The 26,662-nt window shown below is 46.3% G+C and overlaps 1 protein-coding gene across 4 annotated transcripts; it reads left to right on the top strand.

The window, feature by feature from the left end:
* The first annotated feature begins 77 nt into the window (after positions 1 to 77).
* Positions 78 to 26,662, top strand: LOC118511062 (sushi, von Willebrand factor type A, EGF and pentraxin domain-containing protein 1). Of its 4 annotated transcripts, none has more exons than XM_036053694.1 (11): positions 78 to 189; positions 1,508 to 2,163; positions 20,416 to 20,592; positions 20,779 to 21,348; positions 21,487 to 21,639; positions 22,867 to 23,193; positions 23,261 to 23,791; positions 23,869 to 24,462; positions 24,548 to 24,901; positions 24,979 to 25,158; positions 25,233 to 26,662. In XM_036053694.1, the coding sequence occupies exons 2-11, from the start codon at positions 1,977 to 1,979 to the stop codon at positions 25,763 to 25,765; spliced, it is 3,606 nt and encodes a 1,201-aa protein (XP_035909587.1). In that variant the 5' UTR covers positions 78 to 189; positions 1,508 to 1,976; the 3' UTR covers positions 25,766 to 26,662. The 4 variants fall into 4 exon arrangements, with proteins under 4 accessions (XP_035909587.1, XP_035909567.1, XP_035909575.1 ...); XM_036053674.1 differs by having other exon boundaries at positions 1,504 to 2,163; XM_036053682.1 differs by having other exon boundaries at positions 1,483 to 2,163.

Raw genomic sequence — 26,662 nt, 5'->3', positions numbered from 1 at the left:
AGCCGGGGGATACTGTCGAATGATCGTTGCGCCGACGACGATCCACGCTCGCGACGCAATGCGAGTGTTGTTTCGTTTGTTGTTGCGAACGGTCTAGCGAAGCGTGCGTACCGCCTAGTCGAACTCCAAAACCGTTAAACCGTTGCCGCTTCCGACAGCTGGCAATCGTTTGTAAACATCGAACGCAAGGTTTGTGAGGGAGCTCGGTGCATCAATGCAAAGAAAACCAGTAACAAAATTGCGGACTAGCTCAGCAGACATATCAACGATCAAACATTGAGAGTAGGCTGGTTAGTAGGTTTCGTCTAGATTCGCCGCTGCTGGTGTGGCAGTGGCACATTCCTGCCTGCACGAATTGATTGGTGCAGCGTGTGTTGTTTGGCTCGGCAGCCCAGACAACCTCTCCCCCAAGTGCAGTGCGCAAACTGCAGATCGTGGCTGCCCACTGGCCTAGTTCTGACGGCTGAACCAGTTTGCGCACACACGCGGTCCCTTAGGCCTTGGAGTGCAGCTGGAGTGTGTGTGTGTGTGTGTGTGTGTGTGTGTGTGCGCGTGCCCAAGGAGATAGAGTTCCGAGACGCCGAGAAGAAAAACTCCCCCTTGCGAGTTGCGGATCGTCAGGAATGGGGACAGCATCAAGGGTTTTGTCACAGAAGGAAAAAGTGAAGTGAAGGAAAAATCTTAACCGTAAGCGTAATCAATCAAGCGTGTAGTCTACAGTACCGAAAACTGCACGCTCCCAGCATCAATCGGCAGCAGCAACAAAAAAAAACAAACCCTCCGACACGAAAAACCGGCACTCGGGCGAAAGTGAAAACTAGGAAGAGAGGCCTCGAACAACACCGTATAACAATCAACCAATCGCTCCGGGATCGGGTTCATGCTTGTCGTTTCTTGCCTGCTTCTCACGCTTCGTGTGTTTGTGTGGTGTCGTGTGCCTACCGGAGGGAGTGTGGTGGTAGTAAACACCAGCAGAAAAACCACCATCTTACTGGTCGCCTTCGATTTCATTCAGCAAGCCCTCCTCCTTTTCAGATAGTAGACCTTAGAGGGATGGGGAGGAATAGGGGGGTTCGATAGAGTGATTGGGTATGGGTGGTAGATTTCCCAAATTGTTGTCTATCTAGATCCTATGTGCAGAATGCTTGACTTCATGGTGGGACATCATCTCAGTACCGGGTAGTCTGACAGATAGCTTAGGTTGAATTGAATTTCAACTAGATCAGAGATAAGATAGACATGGAAGGAGGTCTCGTGGAGTTGGGTTTTGAGATATTCGAGCTGAGTTGATACTAGAGACTTGTGGCAAGTCAGCTATCTTCCGACCGGATATCAATGTGTCGTCAGAGAAGAAGGTTTAGGGTTCGCACCATCTTTTTGGTGCGTCAACTTCAACTCGAATATCTGTTAGTAGCATGTTGAAACCACTTGTGAAGCTGGTCGTCCCGTAACTTATTACACTCTGTACCAATATAATAGTAGCCGTCTGTATCTTTCCACCAGGAAGGTAGTGTGCTGTAATTGTGCGTTCGCGTAAGAGTCCGGTCCAGGTTGTCCGGCAAGTTGTCCCAAAACCTGAATCTCCCGACGCCCGTGTCGGGGGTAAGTGTTGTCCGTCAAGAGTTTGTGTGTGTGTGTGTGTGTGCGCGCGCGTGTGTGTGTATGTATGCGGTACCGACAGTATCGCGCGAGAAGGTCTCTCGAGCAAGGCACATACGAGTGTAGTGCGTGAAATCCTTTCACTTCCTCATTGCGGCGGATTGTCGACCGTTCGCCAAGTACCGGCGGTACACCATTACATGGCCAAACTACAGTGCCCTGGTGATTATTAGAAAACCAATCCGATTCCCCCGGCCCGGCCTTCCTCATCCACTTCTCTCGGCCCTCGGAAGATAAGGGTTTTAGAAGCATCCAGCACATCCAGCGCGCCATAAAGGTTTGCGCAGTTTGCGACAATCTGTTTGGGACGTACCGCGATGAGGAAATGGAAGCGCCCGGGTGCTGCCACGGACGGGGGCCGAAATAGTGGCCAGCACCAACCAACCAACGTGCAGCAGCGCATCAAACAACCGAACGGTGGCGCCATCTGGCCCGGTGGTGCGGCCACCCTGCTCACCATCGCCATTACGATCAACCTCACCTGCGCCGGTGTCAGCAGTCAAGGTGAGTGGAACAACGGGCCGTGCACGATCTATCCTTTCGCTTCGGCACGATATAGCACAAGGAAGGGTATTCAGGGCATTGCTTGATTGGGGCAAGATGACGCACAGCTTTTGGATTGAGTTGCTGAGTTACGAAAACTCTGATGTCTGATGTGTTGCAGGTTTTTCGACATCTTGTTTTCTGTTGGACATCTCTTGGTTGAACGAATAGCTCAAGATCTAGAGTCGCTAGAGTTGATTACGGTACTAGAGTTGCAAAACATATCTCGGAAGTTTTGTTGCATCCATCCCAAGTTCTAGCAATTGATTTTTCTTGAAGCTTCTTCTTTTTATATGGCTTCTACAGCCTCAGAAGGTCTTGGCCTGCCATTACTGGCTCTCTGTGACTTGGTTTTACCCGTAGCTGGATAGTCAGTCCTGCGTACAGGGAGACGGTCCAGATGGGATTTGAATCCCGGCCCTGCCTTGTGAAGATCGGCACTACTATATATTGCCTTGGCCTCCGGACCGCCCTCCAACCACCGTCTTCTTCAAGCTTATCCATTGATAATTTGAGCTCGCTGAAGAAAACGATTGGGAAAAGTCTCTCTATACCGTAATTCTATGTCTAATATCCATTACACCTCTGTACATCGGTTACTGACCCATCTACAGGTTTAAATTCTTTCCACCTTTACTAGTCGTATACTTCTGTCGGCAATCATTACGGCACCTGCTAAACTGTTCGTCAGAGCAATCTTAGCTTACTGTCTATCTGCCGTTGTTTCTACCACAACTTTCGAGTAAGCGAACCGTACGGGTGACCTTAAAGTCTGTAGTTACAAACCAAATGCCTGGCAGCAAAACGGATGCTAATGATATCACGAAACCACCTCTACTGTGAAACGTGATCGTGCCCGATGTTCTCAGGTGACCTAAGCTTCGGCGGGTCTTCACCGCCGCCGTCGTAATTAGTCAGTCAGAGATCTCGTTGATCTTGTAGCTGTCTCTTCATACCATCTAAACTTACCGTAGTATGTGTGAGTGTGTGTGTGTGTGCTACAAAATACAGACTCCGGAGTAACGGAGTCGTGGACCAATCCGTCCAACCACCCACACAGACAGGTTCTGGACAGCGTGACCAAGATTGTAGATGTCAACAAAAAAAAAATTGGAACAAAAACGCGTACTGTGGTCGTCACTCTGCGTGAACAAAATGGCATTGGCCGCGCATGAATCGTTTTTGGAAGTGTTTCAATTAGGATTTTCTTACTATTATTTTTGTTGGACGACCCATGGTACGGAATTGTGCCTTGGTTCGTGCAGTTCGATGCGTAATCTCTGAGCTGACCGATCCGATCAGTGGTTTGGAGAGGGATTTTGGGAAGTGACTGGTGATTCTAGAATGTGTGTTAAGATAATGATCCCCTTCCATTTGGAAGTACCTTGACGGCGCTAACTAATGCACATTCCAACTGAGCTCATGAGCGGAACCGATATAAACCGCTCGGGGTGAAATCGAATGGCTTCTGCCAACTTGCGCTCGTTTTGGTGTTAAATACAAATATTCGCACCTGTCAAAACAGATCGCGTCGGGGGCCGTAATGAAGTCTTCAATTAGATTTCTTCGATTTGATGGAACATTTGATAGTTTAAGGCAAAAAAATTGCTAAACATAATTCTTTGGAATGGAGGTTTCCTGGAGCACCAAGAGGACCAAGAGGACTTCCCGTAACTCACCAAACTTTCAGATTTGAATGCTCGTAGATACAAAATTCTGTGATGTTAAAAATATCCATAGTCTCTCTCTCTCTCTCTCGATCGCCCATACGTTTGAACCCCCGGAAATGTCCAGCTCACCAGCGGACAAAAATATTGAACGCCCCCAAAAATGAAGGTCGTGCACGGATTTCTCTCGCTTCTCGAGGCATTGCGACACGGGGTCGGATCGGTTAATTAGTTTTCCCCGAAAAGCAAAAGTTTGCTGCCGTACAGCAAGACATGCGCGAGAAATGCTAAGCGCCCAGCACACTCCAGCAAACGGAATCGGTGAACGTTCTCACCGAGATACACACACCGTGCCGAGCGAAGCCCACCGTGACCTAGAAAGCCGCAAAAATGGAAAGATGGTTAAAGCAGAAAGGAGAAAAGGCTTCTGCTTTTGCGGCACGAGAATGGATCTGAGCGCCGTGTACGAAGGGGAGAATTTGGAAACGGGGGCGAATGGGTCCCGGTAATTGCTAAGTCACATCTTCGACCCGGTGCGCTGATCCGGGTCGTACGGACGTACCAAAACCTTTCCTGCAGCCAGCCGGACGAACAGTTTTACCAGGGGGATCTCTCGCTCGCTCTTCAAATAGATCGACGTACACTTCTTCGCAATGCGCCATAATTTGATGGAATGACGAATAGTTGTCCTCCTTTCTTCCCGGCTCACATCCAACCGGACCGGTGGATATCTCTTGCTTACGTTCGGTGAGAAAAAAGTGCACGAGCAAAGGGCTTTGGGAACGTCTTACCGGTGGACAATGGTCAGTGAGAAAACACGCGTTTGAGGAGGAGAAGTAGCCGAAGGAGTAAAGGGGAACCCTTAGGGTAAAAAGTGTCCACTGAGGGAGAGTCCACGTGTCGGAAGTAGGCTAGGAGGGAATGTACGCAATAGTATAGATGGAGTGCGATAATTAAAAGACTCACACATCGCAGCACTACTGCTACCAGAGTCGGACATCCGACATCGGTCCGGTGACTCGCAACGACACAAATATTGCTAGCGAGGGCTGCCGGCTTTCCCAGCGAGCCCTGGCCGAAAGAGTTGAACGTTAATTGTACCTTAGTACAGTAGTAATTAGTTTCGTCTTTTGATATCAATGTCCCAATTGTCTAGTGGCGGTCGGGAATGACATTCCGCGTGGACATGACATTCGTAGAGAGCATTCCAAGCTATTCACCAGCAGTTGTGGAAAACTGCTCCAGAATTATTTCTTTGTATTTCGTGAACTTCAGGCTCGAGTTCCAAACAACTCAGACAAAGTTGTAGATAACTGCTGTAGAATTGCTGTTTTTATGTCCTATGAACTTTAAGCTGAAGATCGACACAATTTACCACAAGTTGTGGACAACTGCTCCAGAGATATTGCTTCATATTGCATGAACTTTAAGCTGGGGTTCTAAAGTATGCACCAAAAGCTGTGGACAACAACTCCAAAATTTTTCCTTTATATTCCGACCGCTAAGCAGAAGTTTTAGAGAAGTGCTCCAAAATTTTCCTTACTGTTCTATGAATTTCAAGTTGGGGCTTCAATCTGTATATCAGAAGTTATGGACAACTTATCCTATATACTTCAAGCTGAGGCTCTAAAATATTCTGCAGAAGTTGAAGACAACTGTTCCAGAATTGCTCCTTTTTATTCTGTGAACTTCAAACTCAAAAATTCCTCCCATCAAATTCTTCAACTCGCATAAATAAACGCTGTCTAGGTATGGCTTACATAGTCAACAGTCTTTACAACGTTCACAGTGACGTCCAACAGAAAGACATTGTTTTCTCCAACAAAACACAACAGAAATCCTAAAGCAGAAGAATTTGACTTCCATAATAAGACATCATTTCGGTCCATTTTCTTCCCATATTTTGTGCGTTTTTATTGTTTCCCTTCCCTCGCTCGCCTCCATACCTCCCCGGCTGCCGGGTAAATGGGGTTAATCAGAGAAGAAACGGAAGCGCACTATAATGTTCTAAAGAGGAGGTCGAGGCGAAGAAATTGGATGGAACCTCAACCTCTCCCTGCTCTAAAAGCCCTCCCCCCTGTACGCACTGCAACCGGTGTCAAACTGCTGTCGGTGGGAACTGTGAGCCACACTGTTACACACCAGGTCGTGGCAGAATTTTTGTGTTTTATTGCATCCATCTTTGCGCGGGGCCCGGAATTTCAAATCAAGGGCAACGATCTGTTAATGTACCAGATTTGTTGGTTGGTAGAATGTCGCTTCTCGCATCTGCGGCCATTGTTTAGTGTAATGAGGTACGGGTTCGCTAGATCTTAACCGTAACCATTCTCACCGGTCACCGCAATTTAGTTTTTAATTCTCGTTTTTATAGCTTTCTTTTCCTTTTTTGCTGAGGCTTGGGAAAGTATGTTCAGCGTATGTTCACGGTACTCTCGTGGAGATAGTGAGGAGACGAACTCTACGTTCTCGAACAAACATTACGCCACGGGATGAAACTCACGTCCCGAAACCATATTTACTCTAGCTGTTAGACGAGACAGATCACGCAGTCACGATTATTAGAAGTGGTTAGTTTTAGCATTGATTCTCTGTGACTTCACACCCCAACAGAAAGTCTAGGCTTCGTACGGTTTATCTAATTGATGCTCGATTTCTCGATCTCTCGATTGAGTGGTTAGCGACCGTCACAAGACACAAGGTAGAATTCTTGAGAGTGGTCCTCCTCCCGGAGTTCCTCCTACTGTGGTGGTTCTACTTTCGCAAAGCCATAACGTTGTCGCACATTCAAGTACGACCACTTCTTGAGCTACCATTAACCATCGGAGACCGTCAGAGTGGTTTTACTCACCTGACACCCTTGATAAGTGGTGAGCGGTAGAACCAACGCCACACCAACGACAACAACAAAAAACCATGCTCTCCATTCTCCTGTGGTCCTGTGGACCACACCTTATATAGCGCGAAACAGGTACCAGATCACCTGGTGTGGATCGAAATGAATGTATCGGTTAAACGTAAGGAAGGCATTGGCAATCTAGAGAGAGCGATAGAGAGAGAGAGAGGGGCTGAGAGAGTCTATGTAAAGCACACCTGAATCCTTAGAAGCTAGATACATACCGACACAACGTTAACTTCGCTTAGACGAGTTCTTGGAGCGGTTGACGGGGGAGATCGTGAAGTAGCAAACAAGTTTGTACTACCTCCGCCATTCTGTTCGATCCCAATCGAATTCAGATCGCAGGCCAGCTTTCTGCCTACACCCGGGGTTTTTTAATGCAAAATGCCGTTGCAAAAGCTCGAGCTAGAGAGGCGTTGGTCAACTTGAGCACCGCTCGGCAAAGTCTCAAGTCGCCTCAGTCGGCAGGTGAAGGGTGAACCGTCGTGTGACAGCGAACCTCACCACAACAATCATGTTCCTGTGCCCGTAAGAGTGCCCGTAGAGTGTCAAGGAAACGTGCGCAAAGGTGACATTTACAGCATACAGCGCACGGAATCACAAAAAAAAGGCTGTACGAAGAACAATTTCTTGGGTGGTGGGAACCGTCCATGTTGTTTCGTTTTCGCACACGAACCAGCGGGGTAAACCTGTTTCATAGCCGCTCTACGCTAGCGCTAGCTCAACGTGGACGCTCGCCAGATCGGTCTGCAAAGCCCCTTCGTGGGCGGTTGTGTGCGTATCGGCCAAAAACAGCGGGCGAATAAGCCGCAATGCGAAGAATGGATGAATAAATAACACGCCGCCTCGCACACCACAATCGGGGAATTGTTTCAATAGCTGCTCGCGGTCACTTGCTCTACCAGGTGCTGCGAGCCAGACTCACGCAGACAGACAGCGACGCGCATTAGTACACACCAACCGATCGTGCGCTCGATCGGTTCGACCTATTGCTTGTCACGTTTGGTCACCACTACAGCCAACAGCCACTAAAATGGCAAATCAAATCCATACATATCCCACCACCCCGTGCATGGTGTTCTTTGGGGAGAGGGGGCCTTCTGCTCACTCTCCCTGCTTATGCAGCCGTAACGTAGCGTGCCACGGCTAGAAGAATTAGCTACACCGAGCGGCGCAAAACTTCCTCATGCGTGGAAAGGCATCGCGCCGGAAACGGTTGCGGCCGAAAGCACTAGCAGCAGCAGCAGCAGCCTCTCTACCTGTAGAGAGCGGTTTGCTTTAAGGACACGTTTGAACAGTTTCTTTTTTGCGAACGGTTGATAAAGAATAGATGGGTTCTGTTTCGGTACGACTGAGCACACATTAATCAACGGGCACGGGTAGTAAATATTTATGGGCTAAAGTATAGGGTCTAGCGAACGCGGAAAGGATGATTCACGGTGTTGCTATAGTTGATTTTTGCGGTTTTTATATTGCTGAAAATGTTGACCGGTTATAAGGTTTTATAGCTAATTTAGATTGGTTATGGGGCTGTACCACGTGAGCTATGGTTGTTAACTGTGTTAAGCGTCTGTTTCTATGAAAACTGACGCGATCGTAACTGTTCCTGCTAATCCATCAGAGAATCTTGCTGCGTTAGATGAGCAAGTGAAGAACCCCTCCATAATATTAATATATAAGCTATCAAAGAACTTCAACGTAAAATTAATTGGCGACGAACCCCACACTAATAACAATATTGAACTACCACAGAATATCAACTAAATATAAACGACAAATCCTTCAAATTTAAGCTTTAAACCATCAAAGAACTTCAACACACAATCAATAGGCGGCGAACCCCACAGTAAAATGATTATAAACACTTCTTCTGATCAGATTTTCAAAGCTAAATAGGAACAAGAAAATGAAGAGGAACCTAAACGTGCGGCGAGTTAGCGATGAAATTTGAATAATAAAATGTTTCGACTGGTCGAAAATTCAAACTGTAAAGAAGTGATGGGATTCCAATAAACATTATTTTGAATCCATCACAAAACTTGAACGAAAAATTAATAAGTTACCTATCCCTCAAAAATAAAGATTTTTTTCTAGTAGAACGGCTTGGCCGTTTTGCTTAATACTGAATTTGAACTATCAAAGGCTTTCAACACAAGATAAGCCACGATCTCTCAGTAATATTTTTTTTGTTATTCATAAAAGAACTTCTCTGGATAGGTGATCTGGTAAGCCGAAGAAGAAAAAGAAGGAAAAATTTTTTAACGTGGGATGAGTAAGCCTACGAACCCTAAATAATGATTCTTTTTCAATTATTACATAACTTGTATGCTACACAAGTAATGAAAAGGAAATAATTCATCAAAGATTCTTAACGTGTTATTAATAAAGGACAAAATCAGCAAAAAACTTTAATGTAATAAGAAATAAGCGAAGAACGCCACAGTAACCCTAATTTTGAACCATCAAAGAACTTCAATTCTAAATAAGAGGCGAACCTCGAATAACATTTACTTTATTAATTAAAGAACTTCATTCTAAGTTGAAAACGCGACGAACCCCTTATATTTGATTCCTAACGCTTCATTCAATCTTATACAAGCTACAGGCATTTTGAAGCAATTAAATTCACTCGCAGCATTCAATTGATTGCGATTTGATGTTTTTTGCATACTGCGGTTGCGCCTACCGAGGCAAACGATGGTTCGAATCGGTAAAGTGTTAAAGATCATTTACATCCTTGCGGGGTACGTTCTTTGGCAATGTGGCGACCGTACATCTCACACACATGCGTCTGTTGCCAAACAAGTGTTGCCCGCGGTCGTGCAAACCTGCCTTCGGGCTCCCCTCGACGTACCTTCGCCTCCAAACTCTTCACACATACTCACACGCCGTTTGTTAATTGCCAACGCACATTATCGTGTTAAGGAGCGCACGAGAGGCGAAACAGTGAACAATAATGGTCATCACTGTGTTTCGAATGCTGAAATTGTTTCCAATTTTTTGATGAACTCGGAACCGGAGCCGAAGCAAGCAAAAAGGTGTGCATTCGGGCCAACATAAGGTTGATCAAGCTCGCACCGTGTTATGCATGGGCCTTGCATTTCGTTTGCTGTATGGCGGTTCGGGGATCCTCAAGGAAACAAAAAAGCAGAGAGAGAGAGAGAGAGAAAGAGAGAGAAAGGAAAAACAAGACGACGGTTGACGACGATTTTTTTTATGTAAGCTTAAGGTTCGTTCAGTTCGAAACCGGGCGGATAGATCATGTTGCACAATTTGCACAGCGTATAGGTAAAATGGTTGCCCCGCACACAGCAACACCAAATGCTCATTCCTATTCATTCTCATACAGTTCCGACAGCGCAAAACAAGGCAACTAACAACTACACTCACACATCGGCACTCGCTGCTGCAAGCGCAGCAACAACTTTCACTTTCACAGTTTTTGGTTCGCTTTCGGCATCGGTTTTCGGGTGGTGCATTAGAAGCATCGGAAGCAGCAGGAAAAGAAGGAGACTGGAAAAAGTGAGAAAGAGAGAGAGAGAGAGAGAGAGAGAAACAGAGAAGCAGTGGGTACATTGGGGGTCCCTTGAACTGTAGAAAAACAATATCTCTACACGGCAATCAACGGTTATCGAGCATTAAAATCGGGCAACGTTTAATTATTTTCACCGAAAAATGGTCTCACACACACTCGCCAGGTTTGTGTGAAGGCATCGCATAATTTCTCAACACTCCAAATGGGGTTGATGGGACTCTGCTACGCTAATCATATTTTCACAGCAGCCTCATCAACGGGGAAGATTTGCTGTAAAGCATAATAGAAAACTGATTCCTAAATAATACTCACGCATGCTAACTCCTGCGCAGGGCGCTAAATTGTGTGAAACAGGAAAAAAATGCACACGTACGGGCTTTTCCTTCTTCATTGATTAATAACAGCGTGCAACTCGGTCCGTCTCTCTCTCTCTCTCTGTCTCTCGCTGTTTGCCGACTTCCTGGCCGTTACGCAAATTCTCAAGTATCTTTTCTCCATCAAAGCACCCGCGCGGCGGCCAAACCGCAACGCTTCCAAAATTGAATGATGTGCAGGAAGTGCAACAGAGCACCCCTTATGCTCTTGCACACTGTGTGGCTTCCCGGGCACACTATTGTAGGCGACCGACCGATCGGTTGCCGCTGGGTTAATTTTTCGCTCGCCATGTGAAAGTTTCGCTCCGTTTTGCCGTGCGTGTACGTGTGCATTTATCGTGTGCGTACAGTGTCTTAAGATGCGTGCGTTCGTCCTACAGAACGGCAAACTGGCGTGAGACCAGAGAAGAAGGGCAATTTCGTATGCAATCGACGGGGGTTCGTCGCTTGCTGAGGGGTTGCGTTGAAGTCTTTCGTTTTTATTCGCAATATAAGAGTCTTTTTGCATAGAGACATATTATTTGAAGGTTAAAATGTTGTTTTCTTACCAGAAAGGAATGAGAAGAAAGCAAACTTCAAATGGCTAATTCATGGAAAATACAAATTAATTCAATTAAAAACAATTTAAAAGTTCCATTAGACGAAGGATTCTCAAATTCAGTTTAAATACATATTCTGCCTTAATAATGTAACTTAAAATTCAACTTCTCATTCCATCAACAGGCAATTGCCGAGCAATAAAAAATGCATTTTTATGTACGGGTTCGTCGGTTAGTACGTAACTAGACTTGCGTTGAAATATTTCGTTTTTATTTGTAATTTGAAAAAAATTTCAAATGATTTTTTTTTTTCATTTATGCTTAAAATGTTTTTGTTTGTTTGCTTGAAAAGAAAATGCAAATGTTCAAAAGTTCGAATTCATTCCAATAGAAGCTTTAATAGAAGAATTCTCAAATTCGCTTTTTATACATATCTACGCTACAAATTTTACACAGCCACTTTAACTTTTTCGGGGTGGTCCGGTGGCCGAGACGATAATGGCACCGGTCTTCACACGGCAGGACCGGGGTTCAAATCCCATCCAGACCGCCTCCCCGTGCGTAGTGCTGACTACTTTACTACGGGTACAGTCAAGTCACAGAAAGCCATAAATGGCTGACCGAGATCTCTCGAGGTTGTAGTGTCAAGGAAGAAGAAGAAGAGACATTCAATTTTTCATTTATCTCCCTACAGAACGGGAAAAAGTCGTGAAATCAAACACAAAACAAAAAATGTAATCAAGGGGTTCATCGCTTGGTCGGGTTTGATGAAGTCTTTTGTTTGGGAATTCCCAATCTGATGGTTTTTTGACATGGATTTTTTTTCTCTCGAACTTCAAATGTAATAACATTATAAGAAAAGAAAATAAAAGGAAATTTAAATAACTAGTTCATGCAAAATTTAACAAAATATAATTGTAATTGTTGAGAGATACCCATTTTCGTTTTTCCTTCGCCATCTACCTTACAAATATGACTCCGGTGCCTTCAAATAATACTTTCGATTTCGCGTTTCTTGAACAGGAAACAGCCGTGAACGACAAAAAAAGCAAAACAAAAAATTTACTATTTTATACGAAAACGAGAGGTTTGTTCGTCTGTTCGGGTTCGCCGCTCGATGAGGGCGCTTTGAAGTCTTTCGTTTTAGTTCACAATCCAATGGTGTTTTCGCAAGGATATTTTTTATTTGAAGCTTAAAATGTTATTTTTTTCCAGAAAGTAAGGCATAGAAAAATATAAGCTTTCTAAATTATTAAAAAAATCAAATAAAATCCAAAAAAGGGATTAGAAAAGGCAATCATACACCCTCTGCCCTACAAATTGTGTGACGTCAGCACTTTCAACTGTCCATTCCGCCCTATTATCGATATCGATCGAGCCCCAGCGATCCACCCCCACCTCTCCTTCTTTCAAACCCGTTGTGTGTGTGTGTGTGTGTGTGTGTGTGTGTGTGTGTGTGGCAATTATAAAACCCTCGAAACCGTAATATAATGTGTTCCATCGTCTGGTGGAGCTGTTTTTTGGGCTATAATTTTCGCACCTTCGTCATAAAAATTAGCAGTGCTTGAATTCAATCTAGCGTCTCACTTGGTGGACTGCTTCAAGTGGCAGTCTCAATCGGTAAGGGCAACAAAAAAAACCCCCAAGCGGCCATTACACAACCAGCAACAAGTGCAGCACCAGTGTTGGTTACATTACCGGGAGAAAGGGAGCAAAACGTGCATCAAATCTTACCGCTGTTTTTTGTGGTGTGTCGATGTTTTTTTTTTTCGGCGGAGGGTGGATTTGTTATTCGCAAATCGTGTGCTACATAAACACCAGCCCAGATGGAACGGGCAAGGTGGGAACAAACGTGGGGTTATGTCGAATTGATAATCGAATTGTTACATTCGTCTAGCCGGGAGGCCAGGAGGGACCGTCGTGATGCGCACCTCGTTATGATGATGATGGTGTTCGACGAGAAGGTAGAAATCGAACTAACAAAAAAGCACACACATGAAACAACCGTGTCTACCAATTGTGCAATCGAAAAACGTGCACTTGATGTTGTTGTGCTATTTTTTTACCTGTTTAAAGGGTGAAACACATTGCTTGTAGCTTGTTTTACTAGCTTAAAAACATCGCAAAAACCGAATGCTCAGTGATTTACACATATTAATTACAAATGCCCCCCCACTGACTGCCGGGAGCTGGTGAGCGTGTCTAAATTAGATTGTTTTCCAGCGCATTCAATTCTACATGCTCATCACATTCCAATTTTGCCCTCCTGATGGCTATCTTCTTCGGGTGATCTTAGTGTCCATTATTAGGCAATCGCGACTGAAAAGCTGAATCACATTCGTAGCACCTCGGGGTGGTTTTTTTTTCGGTTGCTTTGATTGACACCTTTTGCGCTCTAGCGCGATCGATTGGCTAATTTAATGAACACACAAAAACCTGCTCAATCATCTAAGACCTCCTAAATCATCTAAAATCTCTCCTTCAAATCGAGCCAAAGAAGCAGATCGATTATCGGTGTCAGCGCAATGCAGCTGAAGAAAACGCCATACGAACCACATCTACATGCAACGGGTGTCGTTGAGACCCGTTATTAAGGAGAGGAGACGCATGCTCGCTCGTACTACTCAAATTACCGCCCAAACCCGGCCACAGGATGATCGGGCTTCAACCAGGTCAAGACGAAGAAAGAAAAAATTATACATTCGTGGAACATCCCGAAGCGCGGTAGGAAGCGTATGCCACAAGAATACGCGATGGTACGCGACGAGCTTTTACCAGGCAGATGACGATACCGGCAGAAAACACCCAACTCGGGGGTGTTAAAAGCTAACGGTTGTCCGTTCTCGATCTCCGCGCGGTGAAATCTGCTGGTGCCGGCGCGCTGATGAAATGATGATTCCAAATTGGTGTCACTTGCTTTTCAAATCGTGCTTAAAAATGTCCGAGGGACTCGTCGGTTTTTGTGGGTTATATCAATATTGTTCGCGTACCGGGCGCAAAAATTAGTGTCGCCGAAGTTTGCTCAACGACTTTCACCGTGATTCAGCACCGGTCCAGGCAGTTTGGGAGCTTACGTTTAGCAGTTTTTCTGTGTTTTTGCTTCTGGTTAGAATTTAATTTGCTAATTTGCATATTATGTGTTGCACAACTTTTTTGTTTTTTGGTTCTCTCGTGAGAACCTCCATCCGGTTACGGGTAACCTTCGTGCGCGCAAAAAAAAAGAACAAAAGTACTTCTCTCGCAAGAGTTCTGAGGTGAAAAAAAGCCCAACGTTTGACATGCAATCAAAAGCCGAAACATCCGTTTTTGGGGGGGGGTTGGCTGAAGTATGTCGCCGCAATATGCTGTACCGAGGCCGCACACACACACAGACCCACTGCTGGATGGGTGGCCGCCAAACGGCAATGCAACGCCGGGTGCACAAAAACAAAAGCCCAACCAATCGGATGGAAGTGAAAATCGCGAACGACATGACAGCGGACCAACCAAGTGTTGGCTCACGAGCCAAATGTCACTGTGACACTTGGGAGAAGAAACTGGATGGTAAGTCTGCAGGCGGCAACGGGGGAGATGCCGCTGTGCTGCAAATGAATGAGATGCATGCGAAAAACAAAATACCACAATGCCAACCCTGCAGCTTCACGTTGCTTTACTCCCGCTTAGCATCTCATTAGCTTTTCCTGCGCGCGGTTTTGCATTTTTTTTTCCACCGTTACCAGCTGGTGAAAATTGGCGGAGGTCAGAGGGGAGGTGATGGGGTGGAATGTGTGGATGACCGTGGATGATGCAACTGATGCGTATCGTGCGCGGTCGCACGGGAGAAAAGGTCAACGCAATGTGGAGGGCTGCGGCCGACATGAGACAGAAGACGAAGCTCTAATCTCGCCAAACCCGTGGTTCGTGGCGTTAATCAAAAAGTGATTAGCATGTTTCCTTCGTACGTTCGGAAATTCAGCTAACAAACCAAGACACGCGTAAATGCGTGTATGCGCGTATCTAAGGTGAAGCCTTCTTCAAGAGGTCACGGAGACGGATTTGCCCGCATAGACGAGAATCTCGAAAATGTAAAGTTGGATCCCATGTCCTCAAATATCGGGTAGGGTCTAATATTTTTTGACGGAAGAAGAGCTCTATAATGCTCTTTTGAAGTAAGAATTAATATAGACTGCATCCTAGGCCTTGGCTACATCGAGTGAAATTTGGCAAGCTCTAATATCGGAGTCTGGAAGAGACGTTCTCAACACAAGTGCTTGTAGCTCAAGTCAAGGCCTTAAGAAAAAGCTTGTTGTGGATAATCACAAAAACTATCAAGAATTTATGCATCAGCAAAATTAGTGTCGATTGGGATGACTGGCTATTAACTAGGAAACAAACGAGAGAGTTAAGAATCCTCCTAATCGAGGAGACTACAGGTCCGAACAGAACGTTTCTCCAAAATAAGATGTGGACTATCTCTAAAAACATAGGTTTGAGACATGCATACATGTAAGTAGATTAAATTGAAAGTCATCAGGAACAGAAACACATTCTAGCGATTTCTAGAGTCTCAATGATCTGTTCAATTGTACTCTATGAAATTGTAAGTCAGTATCTGTTATTGATGTTTGAAACACTTGAGTCAAGCATAACTCTAACTGATGCTCAGTGCTATCAAGTAGGTACAAGTAAAACTGAGGACTCTGTTCTAGAATCTGAACTTCAGTCTAGATATCTCTGTACCTGGGAGAATGCATTGTAACGGTTTCGAAGGATCTTCGACGCTAAACGCATACAGTAGATGATCACATAAGACTTATATCGATGAGCTCCTGTAGTCGAGGTGTCTTTAACGACGAAGCCCCTTAGACGAATTCTGTCACTAAGGCAGATGATTCCCATCTTCGGAAGACAGAACAATTCAAGAAACTGATATGATTGGCGAAGTTCAATTTCTTATTGAACTGTTCATATCGTGAGGATTGCTAGAGATTTTCATTTGCTACTTCCCATAGAATATCTTGATACTAAGACTTTAAGAACTCTCTCCAGAATTCCAGTGATTGAAAGTAAGAGATTTAATCATATCTCAAGGGATAATTCTGTACTCCTTAAACCGATTGTTCAACAAATAAGATGGAACCTTAAGCTGCTCTAAATCTCCCTGACGATTCATGGAGCTTCGATTGAGCTAAGATCCAGATTTGATAGCTCAAAGACCGAACAAGAACTGCATCAAAATATCTGAACCTTATCTTCCTGATTGACAACATGTGAGCAATTGTCAAATCATATTAAAAAGCCAAAAAAAACGCTCTTCTATGTCCGGTATTCGTGAGCATAATTGAGGTTAAGCTATGATTAGTTGTTAGCTGTTTGAATCAAGCATGATTGAATGCTTTCTCGTACGGCTTTAAGCTGTGCGGGTCACGCGAATGATTTTTTCCATCTGTTCGCTTTACTAGTAAGTAGAAAGAAATAGTAAAAGTGACACTGTAACATGTCGAATTCGCTGCAACACAGAAAAAAAAATCTCCATCAGTTCCAGAGTCTTCCTATGCGAGATAGTATTAACCCCCCGAAGCACACGAAGTAGCGATAAATGCTGCTTCTTCCATTAATTGTCATTAAAATGCAGCAAAAGCAAAAAAAAATCCAAACAAGACACGGCACCTTCAAACACTTACCCCTCTAATGGATGCACCACACACGGAAGATGTCTGAAGGAGGTCTTCAATTAAACCTTCACACACGCCATCTTCAACCCCCTGCTCTTCGACGCCCGGTTCCGAAACAATTTCCATTTGGCGAAGCTTCATCTGACAGTGCGAAAGAAAAAAAAAGCGGAGAAAAATGATTTATTAAACCGAAGGATCCACCATCATGCTCACCCTTCGCGGCGTTAGTTTCACATCAGCAAGCACCAAAAATGGTGGAAAATGGTTGTCAGGGACGCATAGAGCCGGCAACAAAATTGGCAAACAGCTCGCAAAATAAAGAAAAAATCAGGCACGATATAGAAACGATAGTGCTCGATCATATTCACCTCTGTGATGTTTATCACCAACACATATGCCATTATCATACGGTATCTTGGAGGTTGTTTTTTTTTGAGGTACCTCAAGGAAAGCCTCGAGACTCCAAGACTCGGCAGCGATCCCCATGGTTGGTGGGTATTATATTCGATGCAAATGAAGAAATCGATTTCCATTTCGCGCTAGCGTGCTGGTGAGATGGAAAGCAACATCACCACGTAACTCTGCCCCCCTCTCTCCCCCCCCATTTCGCCTCCCCCTCTTCGCTTGATACGCTCTACATCCTCTGTTGCGAGCCAGACCAGGTTTGTTGACTGCCGAGGGTTTTGTTGAGAAAGTGGGTGCGCGTTGGAAGCGGAAACGGTTGGCAGTGGTGGCGCTAGATGACGTCTACGTCCGATTACAACTGCCGTGCCGAGTGACTTTCGTTTTCACTTGTGAAGCTGGCCCCACACACACACGCACTCGGTGTTGATGTTGCTATTGCACCGCTTTTCGTTCTCTCACCCTTCGCTCTCGCTTAATTCCTTGATTACGTTCGCGTTCCGGATGGGAATTATTGAATTGGTATTATTGATTTTTATTGCTACGCTCTGATCGAGCGACCAAACTTCGCCTGTAGGCGAAACCGGGCCTTCGCAACCCTTCAAAGTTTTAGCCTAGTTTAGGTAGTTTGAAGTCGCAACTGCATAACCAATATACCATGCCGGTTGGTTTGTATTGTGTATGTGCATCCGTACCGGACATGGTTACATGTGCGCTTGTCTATGTGTGTGTGTGTTCAGGAGTTAAAATCAATTAATTATTCGTTCACGTACGTAGTGTAAAGCGAAAGTGAACCAAGTACCTTAAAAGGTGGGTTCCAAAAAACTAATAATTACCTGCCCAACTCGGGATGCTCGTTCTGTCACGTAGACTTTGGAAGCGAAAGCCTCCTCTGTATACGTACGTGATCGATGGACTGGCAGCAACACAGCTGTCCAAAATGGTGTACAGAGAGGACTTTTCCCATATCTAGTAGATGTTAGTCAGGGTATTGGCATGACTAAAATGAAGTCTAATGTCTCGGAATGAGAGAGAAGAATGAAGTCTAATGTCTCAAAGCCTCTACACAACTACAGCCCAATCCAGCCAACATTTGTACGAATAGAAATCTTCGGTTATGATGCAGATTAGGACATATGGACATATTTGACAGTCCAGACACAAGCTTTATTAGCTCAGGAAGTTCCAAGAAGTTAGATTCTTCTGCTCTTCTTCTTCTTCATACCTTGCACTATCAACCTCGAGAGGTGTTGGTCTGCCATTTCTGGCTTCTATGACTTGATTTTACCCGTAGTAAAGTAGGCAGTGAGGTGGTCTGGATGAGACTTGAACCCCGGTCTTGCCGTATGAAGACCGGCGCCGTTTTCGCCTCGGCCACCGAATCGCCCCAATTCTTGTGCTCTATCGTGGAATACCTCACCAAAAAGGGAAAAAGATCGTGGAGATATGCAACAAATCGGTTTTGTTTTTTTTTTTAATTGAAGTTGAAGTTCGTGAAGTTGAAGTTGTAGACTTTATAAGGCAGAGTATTCTAGTGTAGTCGTTTGACTTATTCGCAAGCCTACATGAAGCAGTAACCCTTTGCATATTAGGATAGAATAGTCAGGTGCGTCTCAACATATAACGCTAGGGTAGGGCATACTTCTATAAATAAGAAATAGGAGAGGAAATTCTTGAGAAATTGACTCAGATACAGATACATATTTTGCTATACTGAGGGTAACTTTTTTCTAGGATTCTAGGAATCCTTTGCAACTTTAACTCGGGCTATATAGCTACGAGTAAAATCTAGTCAAGGAATCTCCTAATGACAGACCAAGACATCTTGTGGTAGTAGAGTAAAAAACCGATGAAGGTTTTTCAATATTTTCGACTTTACTTCAGGGTAGTGATTCTAACGCAATTGCTCAGTGTTTTGAGAACTTAAGCTCTACTACCTGGAGAGGCTTCCCAGACTCGATTGTATCCGTAGTATCTGGATAATCAGTCGTTGCGTATGGGAAGATTTCGGTTCTGCCGTGTGAAGTTCGGTGCCGCTTACTCTCCAAGGCATATGGACTGATGAAATTCAAATAGCAAATAGTTCCTGATGACAGGTGCCTTCAGATTCTAATATGGTGATACCTGACATCAAGTATCAAACACAGTAGATTGAAAATCAGATAGTGAGGTGATGTTACTGGTCTTTTTCCCATCACTGTAGTCATCGCAGGTAGTAGGAAGATTAAAACTCCTTCCAAGAATCCACAATCGGTAGACTCGTGCTGTAAAGTAATGTAGATCATTTAGCCCAAAATACACCATTATTTGCATTTTTACCTTCAGAAGATCAACAGTGCTCTTCTAAGAAACTTTGCATCTCGCCATCCCGGCCGGAGATACATATTTTAATCTCATAACCTTTCACCAAATCGGGCAACAAAAGAGACGGTGTATACCCTCATCTTCGGTGGATCGACCATAATTTTGGAATCTCGTCCCGTCGCCCTCCCATCAACCGCCAGAAAGGTGAAATCACCAAACCAAACGTGGGCGACAAGAAAAAAATCAGCCCGTGCTGTTTGCTTTTGGGGCTGTAAAAACACAAACAACCCCTAACACCCATACATTCGGTCAGCGGTCGGCGCGAAAGTTGAATGAATCTTCCCGCATTCGCACCTTTAACGTTAGAGCAGGCGAAGGGTTTGCCGCTAGCGTGCCGTTGAAGTCACCATTTTTCACCTGGCAATGGTGACCACGGAGCTTCGGGGGCACCCATTGGCCCATCCGGGCAATGAACGCAGTCGAACGGATCTTATGCAACGCAATCCGGACGAGCGAGCGAGAGAGAGAGAGTGAGAGCATTACCCGATGCAAACCCTTCGAGGAATACTAATGTTCGGAGCACCTTCTTGGGTCACAGGATCCTTCTAGGAAAGCTAGGATATACGCTTCTTTGTCATCAAAGATCCATATTATACAACCAAAGACACAAAAGTTGGGGATTGTAAATGATCCGAATTTCTTGGAATCAAATCTAGGTTGCAAACATAAACCTTAAATCATCTTCAAAGAAATGACTGCAGTCAACCCTCGACAAACCCACCATCTGTCTGTACGACTCTCTTACTAAAACGCTTCATTTCGCTCCCTTATTCTACTTTTAGTTTGTGGTCCACCAGCAGTTCCAGCAAACGCTAAAGTACACACAGAAAAAGCGACCGACGGCAGCGGAGGCCTCAAGTCGGCCCGGTACGATTGCGATTCCGGCTACGAGCTGTTCGGCCCGGACACGATCCGCTGCGATCCAGCGAAAGGATGGGACCGTGACCTGCCATTTTGCGGTAAGTTGTTGGTCCGTCGCGAGACTGGTGGTTACTTTCAAATTTTTGCACCCTAACACCTCGGACGACCGGCCTCGTGGATCTAATTTGCGACGCGCCGAAGATGACAAGCAGCCAGATAATCTGCTTGTGGTTGAGGTTATGGTTATGCTACACACTCTTCTATCGGTCTCGATCTCAAACTAGGCACGAACGTGGCGTACCGTAAACCGGTAAATCAGTCATCGGCAACCCGTTCCGGACCGGCTGGTTTCGCCAACGATGGTAAACCGGGCAACCAGAACCCGGACGGTCAGGAGTGTTCCGAAACGCAGAAGGAAGTGTCGCCCTGGTGGCGGGTCGATCTGCTCACGCCAGAAGCGGTACGGGTAGTGCGCATCACGACGCGCGGTTGCTGTGGACATCAACCGCTGCAGGACCTGGAGATACGGGTCGGCAACAGTAGTAGCGATCTGCAGCGTAATCCACTGTGCGCCTGGTATCCGGGCACGGTCGATGAAGGTACGACCAAATCGTTCACCTGTGCCCGACCGCTGGTCGGACAGTACGTGACGGTACAGCTGGTCGGTGTGGAGAGTAGTCTCAGCTTGTGCGAGGTGGAGGTATTCTCGAACGATGAGTTCTCGTCTGACCGGTGTGCCGCACCAAACCTGAGCGTCGAAACTGTGCTGACAACGTTCGCAAAAACGTGCTACGAGTTCCATATTACGCGGGGCGAAAGTTTCGAGAAGGCGCGAGCTGTCTGCAAATCGCACGGTGAGTTGTCGTTGAGAAACTGTTGGAGTGCTCTACTCGAGCATGATTAGTCTAGAAATTCGCAGCAAACTCCGGAAGAATGTCCAAGGAATTCTCTACCATTTACTACTCGCTAACGGCATGTACCTTCTATTACAGGTGGCGATCTGATTCATGACTTCCGTGGAGTTACCACCGACTACATCATCTCGGAGTTGGAGCGTCGCAAAACCGATCTCCGGACACAGCTCGTGTGGATCGGTGCTCAGAAGGAACCAGGCATTACGTCACGCACCTGGAAGTGGGTTAATGGTAAGCCATTTGCTAGCTATGCTCCGGCATACAGGCCCACCCAGTATAGGACCGCCCGTAGGTCAGTGTCAGCAAATTGGATATCGAGAAGCCTTCATTACGGCTGTAGGATTTGCAATCATTTGCACACAATCGGCACATTTTTGAGCAAATATCTTGTCACCGTTATCAACTGGCATCAAATGGCACTGCGAAACTTCAAACCGGGAGATTACTAACCGCGAATGGGATGCGGCGATTCATCTCGCACCGCGAATGCAAATCGCGGACTTCGTACACTCTCTGACACATTCTCACGCTAGCCGAACAGTCGGTGTTGAAGTGGCCGGCAGAAAGCGGCATGCAGTCATAATTGGCCATTTTATTTCGCTATGTTCGCTTTCGTTTTCAATGCATCAGCAAACGAAAATAAAAAAAAATGAAAACAAAAACCCGGCATGTTCGCGGCATCAGGCACAATGGTGGGAACCGTTCAGAAATAGTGCGTAAAACAATGGTTAAACGTTTTTACCGTCGATTGCGGTGGAGATGATGAATGTGGTACAGGGACACACGGTACGGTGTAGGAGTTGCGTTGTTATCAATCAAAACGTGGGGAACAGTTTTCAATTCAACTTCATCGCCATCCCACGTTTGCACACTCTGTAGGTCTTCGTGTGATGTGATGTGATGTATCATCGTAACAATCACTTGCCACAGGTTACCCTAGAACAAATCGGCTGCATAGATGTGGATTTTTGAAGTTTTGTCATCTAGAGGGCGTGCCTACTTAGTTATGAGGCGTTACAGCCCTACTGCAGAAGTCCTTAGCAGTACTCACTCAGTATCTGAGTCACCGTAGGCTAATTCAATATCCCGGCCTTAAAGATGTTTCCATAAACGCCATCACTAAATTAAAAGAAAGTTGGCTAAAAAGGATTAACGACTTTGGGTCGTCCGGTGACATTCTCATGACATGGCTGGGCCACAAATAGATGAAATCATCGTACAACTCATAAGGTGCGCCGTTGTCTTTCCACACAAACCTGTTCTAGAAATCCTTCTAAGTATCTTCGTCTCAAACGCGAATAAGAGCATTTGCTTTCCTTTGGCCAGAGTCCACGTCTCAGAGGCGTGGTGTGGGTACAGACATATACATAGTAGGAGAAGTAGTTTCGACAACCTTTACCAGACAGTACATACTGTAAGACACTATTTGGTTTGCGTGTTTCCTTTTCTATCCACCAGGCGATACAGTGCTCAAGCCAACCTGGGGCAAGGATCAGCCGAACAACTACAACGGCGAACAGAACTGTGTCGTGCTCGACGGAGGTCGCAACTGGCTGTGGAACGATGTCGGCTGCAATCTCGACTACCTCAACTACATCTGCCAGCATAACCCACTGTCCTGCGGTTCACCGGAAGCGCTGGTCAACACGACGATCGTCGGCCGTAACTATTCCGTCGGTGCAAACATCACGTACCAGTGTCCGGTTGGCCATTCGTTGATCGGGATCGAAAAGCGTACCTGTCAGCAAAATGGACTTTGGAGTGGTGCACCACCGGCGTGCAAATGTAAGTGTTGTCCACGCTGTGTCATGTAGCCGGTCTCTTGCTAAAGTGATGTTCTTTTCCTCAACAGATGTTGATTGTGGTCCACTGCCAGAGATCGAGCACGGAGGCATCATCCTGTCCGAGCAGCGTACCAGCTTTGGTGTGCAAGCGTCCTACACCTGTCACGAAAACTACACGCTCATAGGCAACGAAAACCGTACCTGTCAGGCGAACGGATGGTCCGGAACACAGCCAAAATGTTTGATCGACTGGTGCCCGGAGCCTCCACCGATTCAGGGTGGCAAGATAAAGGTGTCGGGACGGCGGGCAGGTTCGACTGCACTGTACACCTGCGACTATGGGTTTGTGCTGATCGGTGAGCCCGTACTGTCCTGTGGACTCGGCGGCAACTGGACGGGGAAGATACCGGTGTGCCGGTACGTAGATTGTGGTATGCCGGCCCGCCCGGATCGTGGCAATATGTTGCTGTTGAACGATTCTACCACCGTTGGGTCTGTGGTGCGATACTTCTGTGACGATGACTATTGGTTGGTGGGACCTCAGGAGCTGTACTGCACGAAGGATGGCAAATGGTCCGGCAATGCGCCGGCTTGCGAGTGTAAGCATCGATGACATCACTTTCGTATGTCCTTGTTAGTATCCAACTCCAATATTCTTGTTTTCTCCCTCCTTAAGTGATCACCTGCGAGACGCCCCATGTACCACCCGGTTCGTACGTGATCGGGTACGACTACAATATCCACTCCTCGATCCAATATCACTGCGATCCGGGGCACATCCTGCGCGGCGAAGATACGCTCACCTGTCTCGAGTCCGGCCAGTGGAGTGGTGATGCTCCCGACTGTGAGTACGTCGACTGTGGACCACTGACACCGATTCCGTTCGGTTCGCATCGCTATCTACAGAACACCACGTTCCTCGGATCGGAGGTCGTGTACACCTGTGCCAATTCGCACCGCCTGGCGGGCGTTAATCGACGGATCTGTCTCGATACGGGCCTTTGGAGCGAGACGGCGCCACGCTGTGAGGAGATCCGCTGTACGGAGCCGACCCTTACACCGCACAGCTTCGTCAGCGTTACCGGCAACGATCGAATGTACGGGCGCACGTTGATAAGGACGTCGGATGCGACAGTTAGTGGTGCGCAAACGTTCCGTGTAGGTGCGCTGGCAAAATATCGTTGCGAGCGAGGCTACAAGATAGTAGGCGAGGCGCTCATCACTTGCGAGGAAAATGGGCTCTGGAGTGGCGAAATACCGGAGTGTGTCTGTAAGTGTGTTTGGGGGGGGGGGGGGGGTTTGGCGGATATTGGACACTGCTCACGAAGTAATTTCTTCTCCATCCACCTTTTTAGACGTGGACTGCGAGATACCGCCGAATGTTACCAACGGCAAGGTGACGCTGGCAACCAATGCGACGTACTACGGTGCGGCTGCACTATACGAGTGTGAGGGTAACTTTAAGCTGGACGGTGTTTCGCGGCGTCTGTGTCTGGAGGACGGTACCTGGAGCCATGAGACGCCTCAGTGTGTGGAGATCACCTGCACCGAAATGAACGTGTCGGACGCACTGATCGTCAACTATGGCAGCCGGAAGGTTGGTGTGCAGGCCGAGTTCAGCTGCAGCAAGGGCCGGTATATGGTCGGAAACGGTACGCGGACCTGTCTTTCCACGGGACACTGGTCGGGAAGGAATCCTGTCTGCAAGCGTAAGACATTAGGAGCATTTGAAGGTGAGCTGGATATTACGACTGCTAATCGTTATCTTTATCTCCCCCTACCACAGTGATTGATTGTGGCCGTCCGGCCGATATCGAGAATGGGCGTGTGATTGTGGTGAACGAATCGACGGTGTACGGTGGTTCGGCAGAATATCACTGCGTACCGCACTACAACCGGATCGGTCCCTATCTCCGGAAGTGTATGGACGATGGAAAATGGAGTGGTGAAGAGCCACGATGCGAACGTACGTATCTTCAACCCGTCGATGTCGTGGATGTGCGCTGTTCATCATTTGCTGATCATTTCTGTTTCTTCCAGTAATCGTAAACGACGCCCAGGAGACGAACAGTCTTGGTACGGGCATTGCGATCGGTGCCGCCATCATCGTTATTCTGCTCATCCTGATCGGCGTACTGTTTCTGCACCGGAACAAGGCACGCCCGGTAAAAAATACCGAGAACGTGCAGGCGGCTGAACACAAGGAGGACCAGAATGCGGCCGTCATGTCCTACTCAAGCCTCGAGAACGGTCGGCATAACTTCGATCTCACCAACCGGGGCGGAGGACTAGTCACGTTCAACACCTTCCACCAGTCCGGGGCGGGTCATCATCCACCGCCACCCAGTCAGCTGACGCACAGCAACCACAACAACAATCATCTTAGCAGTAGCAACAACAACAACAACACCATCGGCAGCTCGCGCAACGGTGGCGAGAACATTTACGACCAAATACCGAGCGAACAGTTTTACGACGCACCGTACGAGATGCGCACGAACGAGGAGGTGTACGAACCGGAACCGACGAGCCGCGGTAACATTATTACCATCAACGGCGTTAGCGTCCGGTGAGCGTCACCACCTCCCCGCTGTAGACGGACGGACCCGCTAAGAAGTTCCTTTTGGAGGCGTGCAGACTAAGGATTCGGTGGCGCGTTTTGCCTGTATGCATGTGTGTGTGTGTGTGTGTGTGTGTATGTGTGGATGATTGTATGTGTGTGTGTGTGTTTGTACGTGTGTGCATTGCGAAGGAGCAGTGCAATACCTATAAAAATGCAGCGTAACGTGTAGCGTAACGCACGTAACGTTACTAGGCCGCCGCAAAGCTTATTATATGGACGCAAATCCCCAAATGCAATGAGGCGTGATAAAGTGGATACTTTTTGGCGTAAAACAATTAATCTGTTAAACATAGCGCAATACAAAGATTAATGCAATGGGATTACAAAAATGAGGCGGGCCGTTTAGAGGGGCGAGAAGCAAATTTTAATCCGCGGGTTCCAGGCATCAAATTAGACCGCAAATACCTGACTGGCAAAATCTTGGTAAGGGACACTCACTGTACATAGGACGAGAAGTATGCCAACTTGCTTGACTTTACCCCGTTTTTTTTCCAACGCCGCGAGCCGGTAGCGCAGCTGATGTAGTAAATAAATAACGAAAGACGCAGAGTAATCATCATCGTTAGCAGCCTAGTTAGCCTAGAAGTCAATCGATAAGACTTTTGTAGTTTGTTCGTGTGCTATAAGGATACGCACGCATATGGAAGGCCCCATTTTTTTATGTATACTTATATCTGCTGCACCATTATATATAGAGTACGCTATGTTTATCCTTTTGTACATAATGCGAAAAGCTTTTTCAGCAAACTAAAAAACAAACCAATATCGAAATCGTATAAAAAAAGGAAGCAAAATATTGTTCTGAACCGTGTTGCGGTGAATAATGAAATTATGTGTTTTAATAATA

This window comes from Anopheles stephensi, chromosome X (assembly GCF_013141755.1).
Source record: "Anopheles stephensi strain Indian chromosome X, UCI_ANSTEP_V1.0, whole genome shotgun sequence".
Classification (NCBI taxonomy): domain Eukaryota; kingdom Metazoa; phylum Arthropoda; class Insecta; order Diptera; family Culicidae; genus Anopheles; species Anopheles stephensi.
The sequence above is the reverse complement of the archived record's forward strand: the minus strand, read 5'-3'. Positions and strand labels throughout refer to the sequence as shown.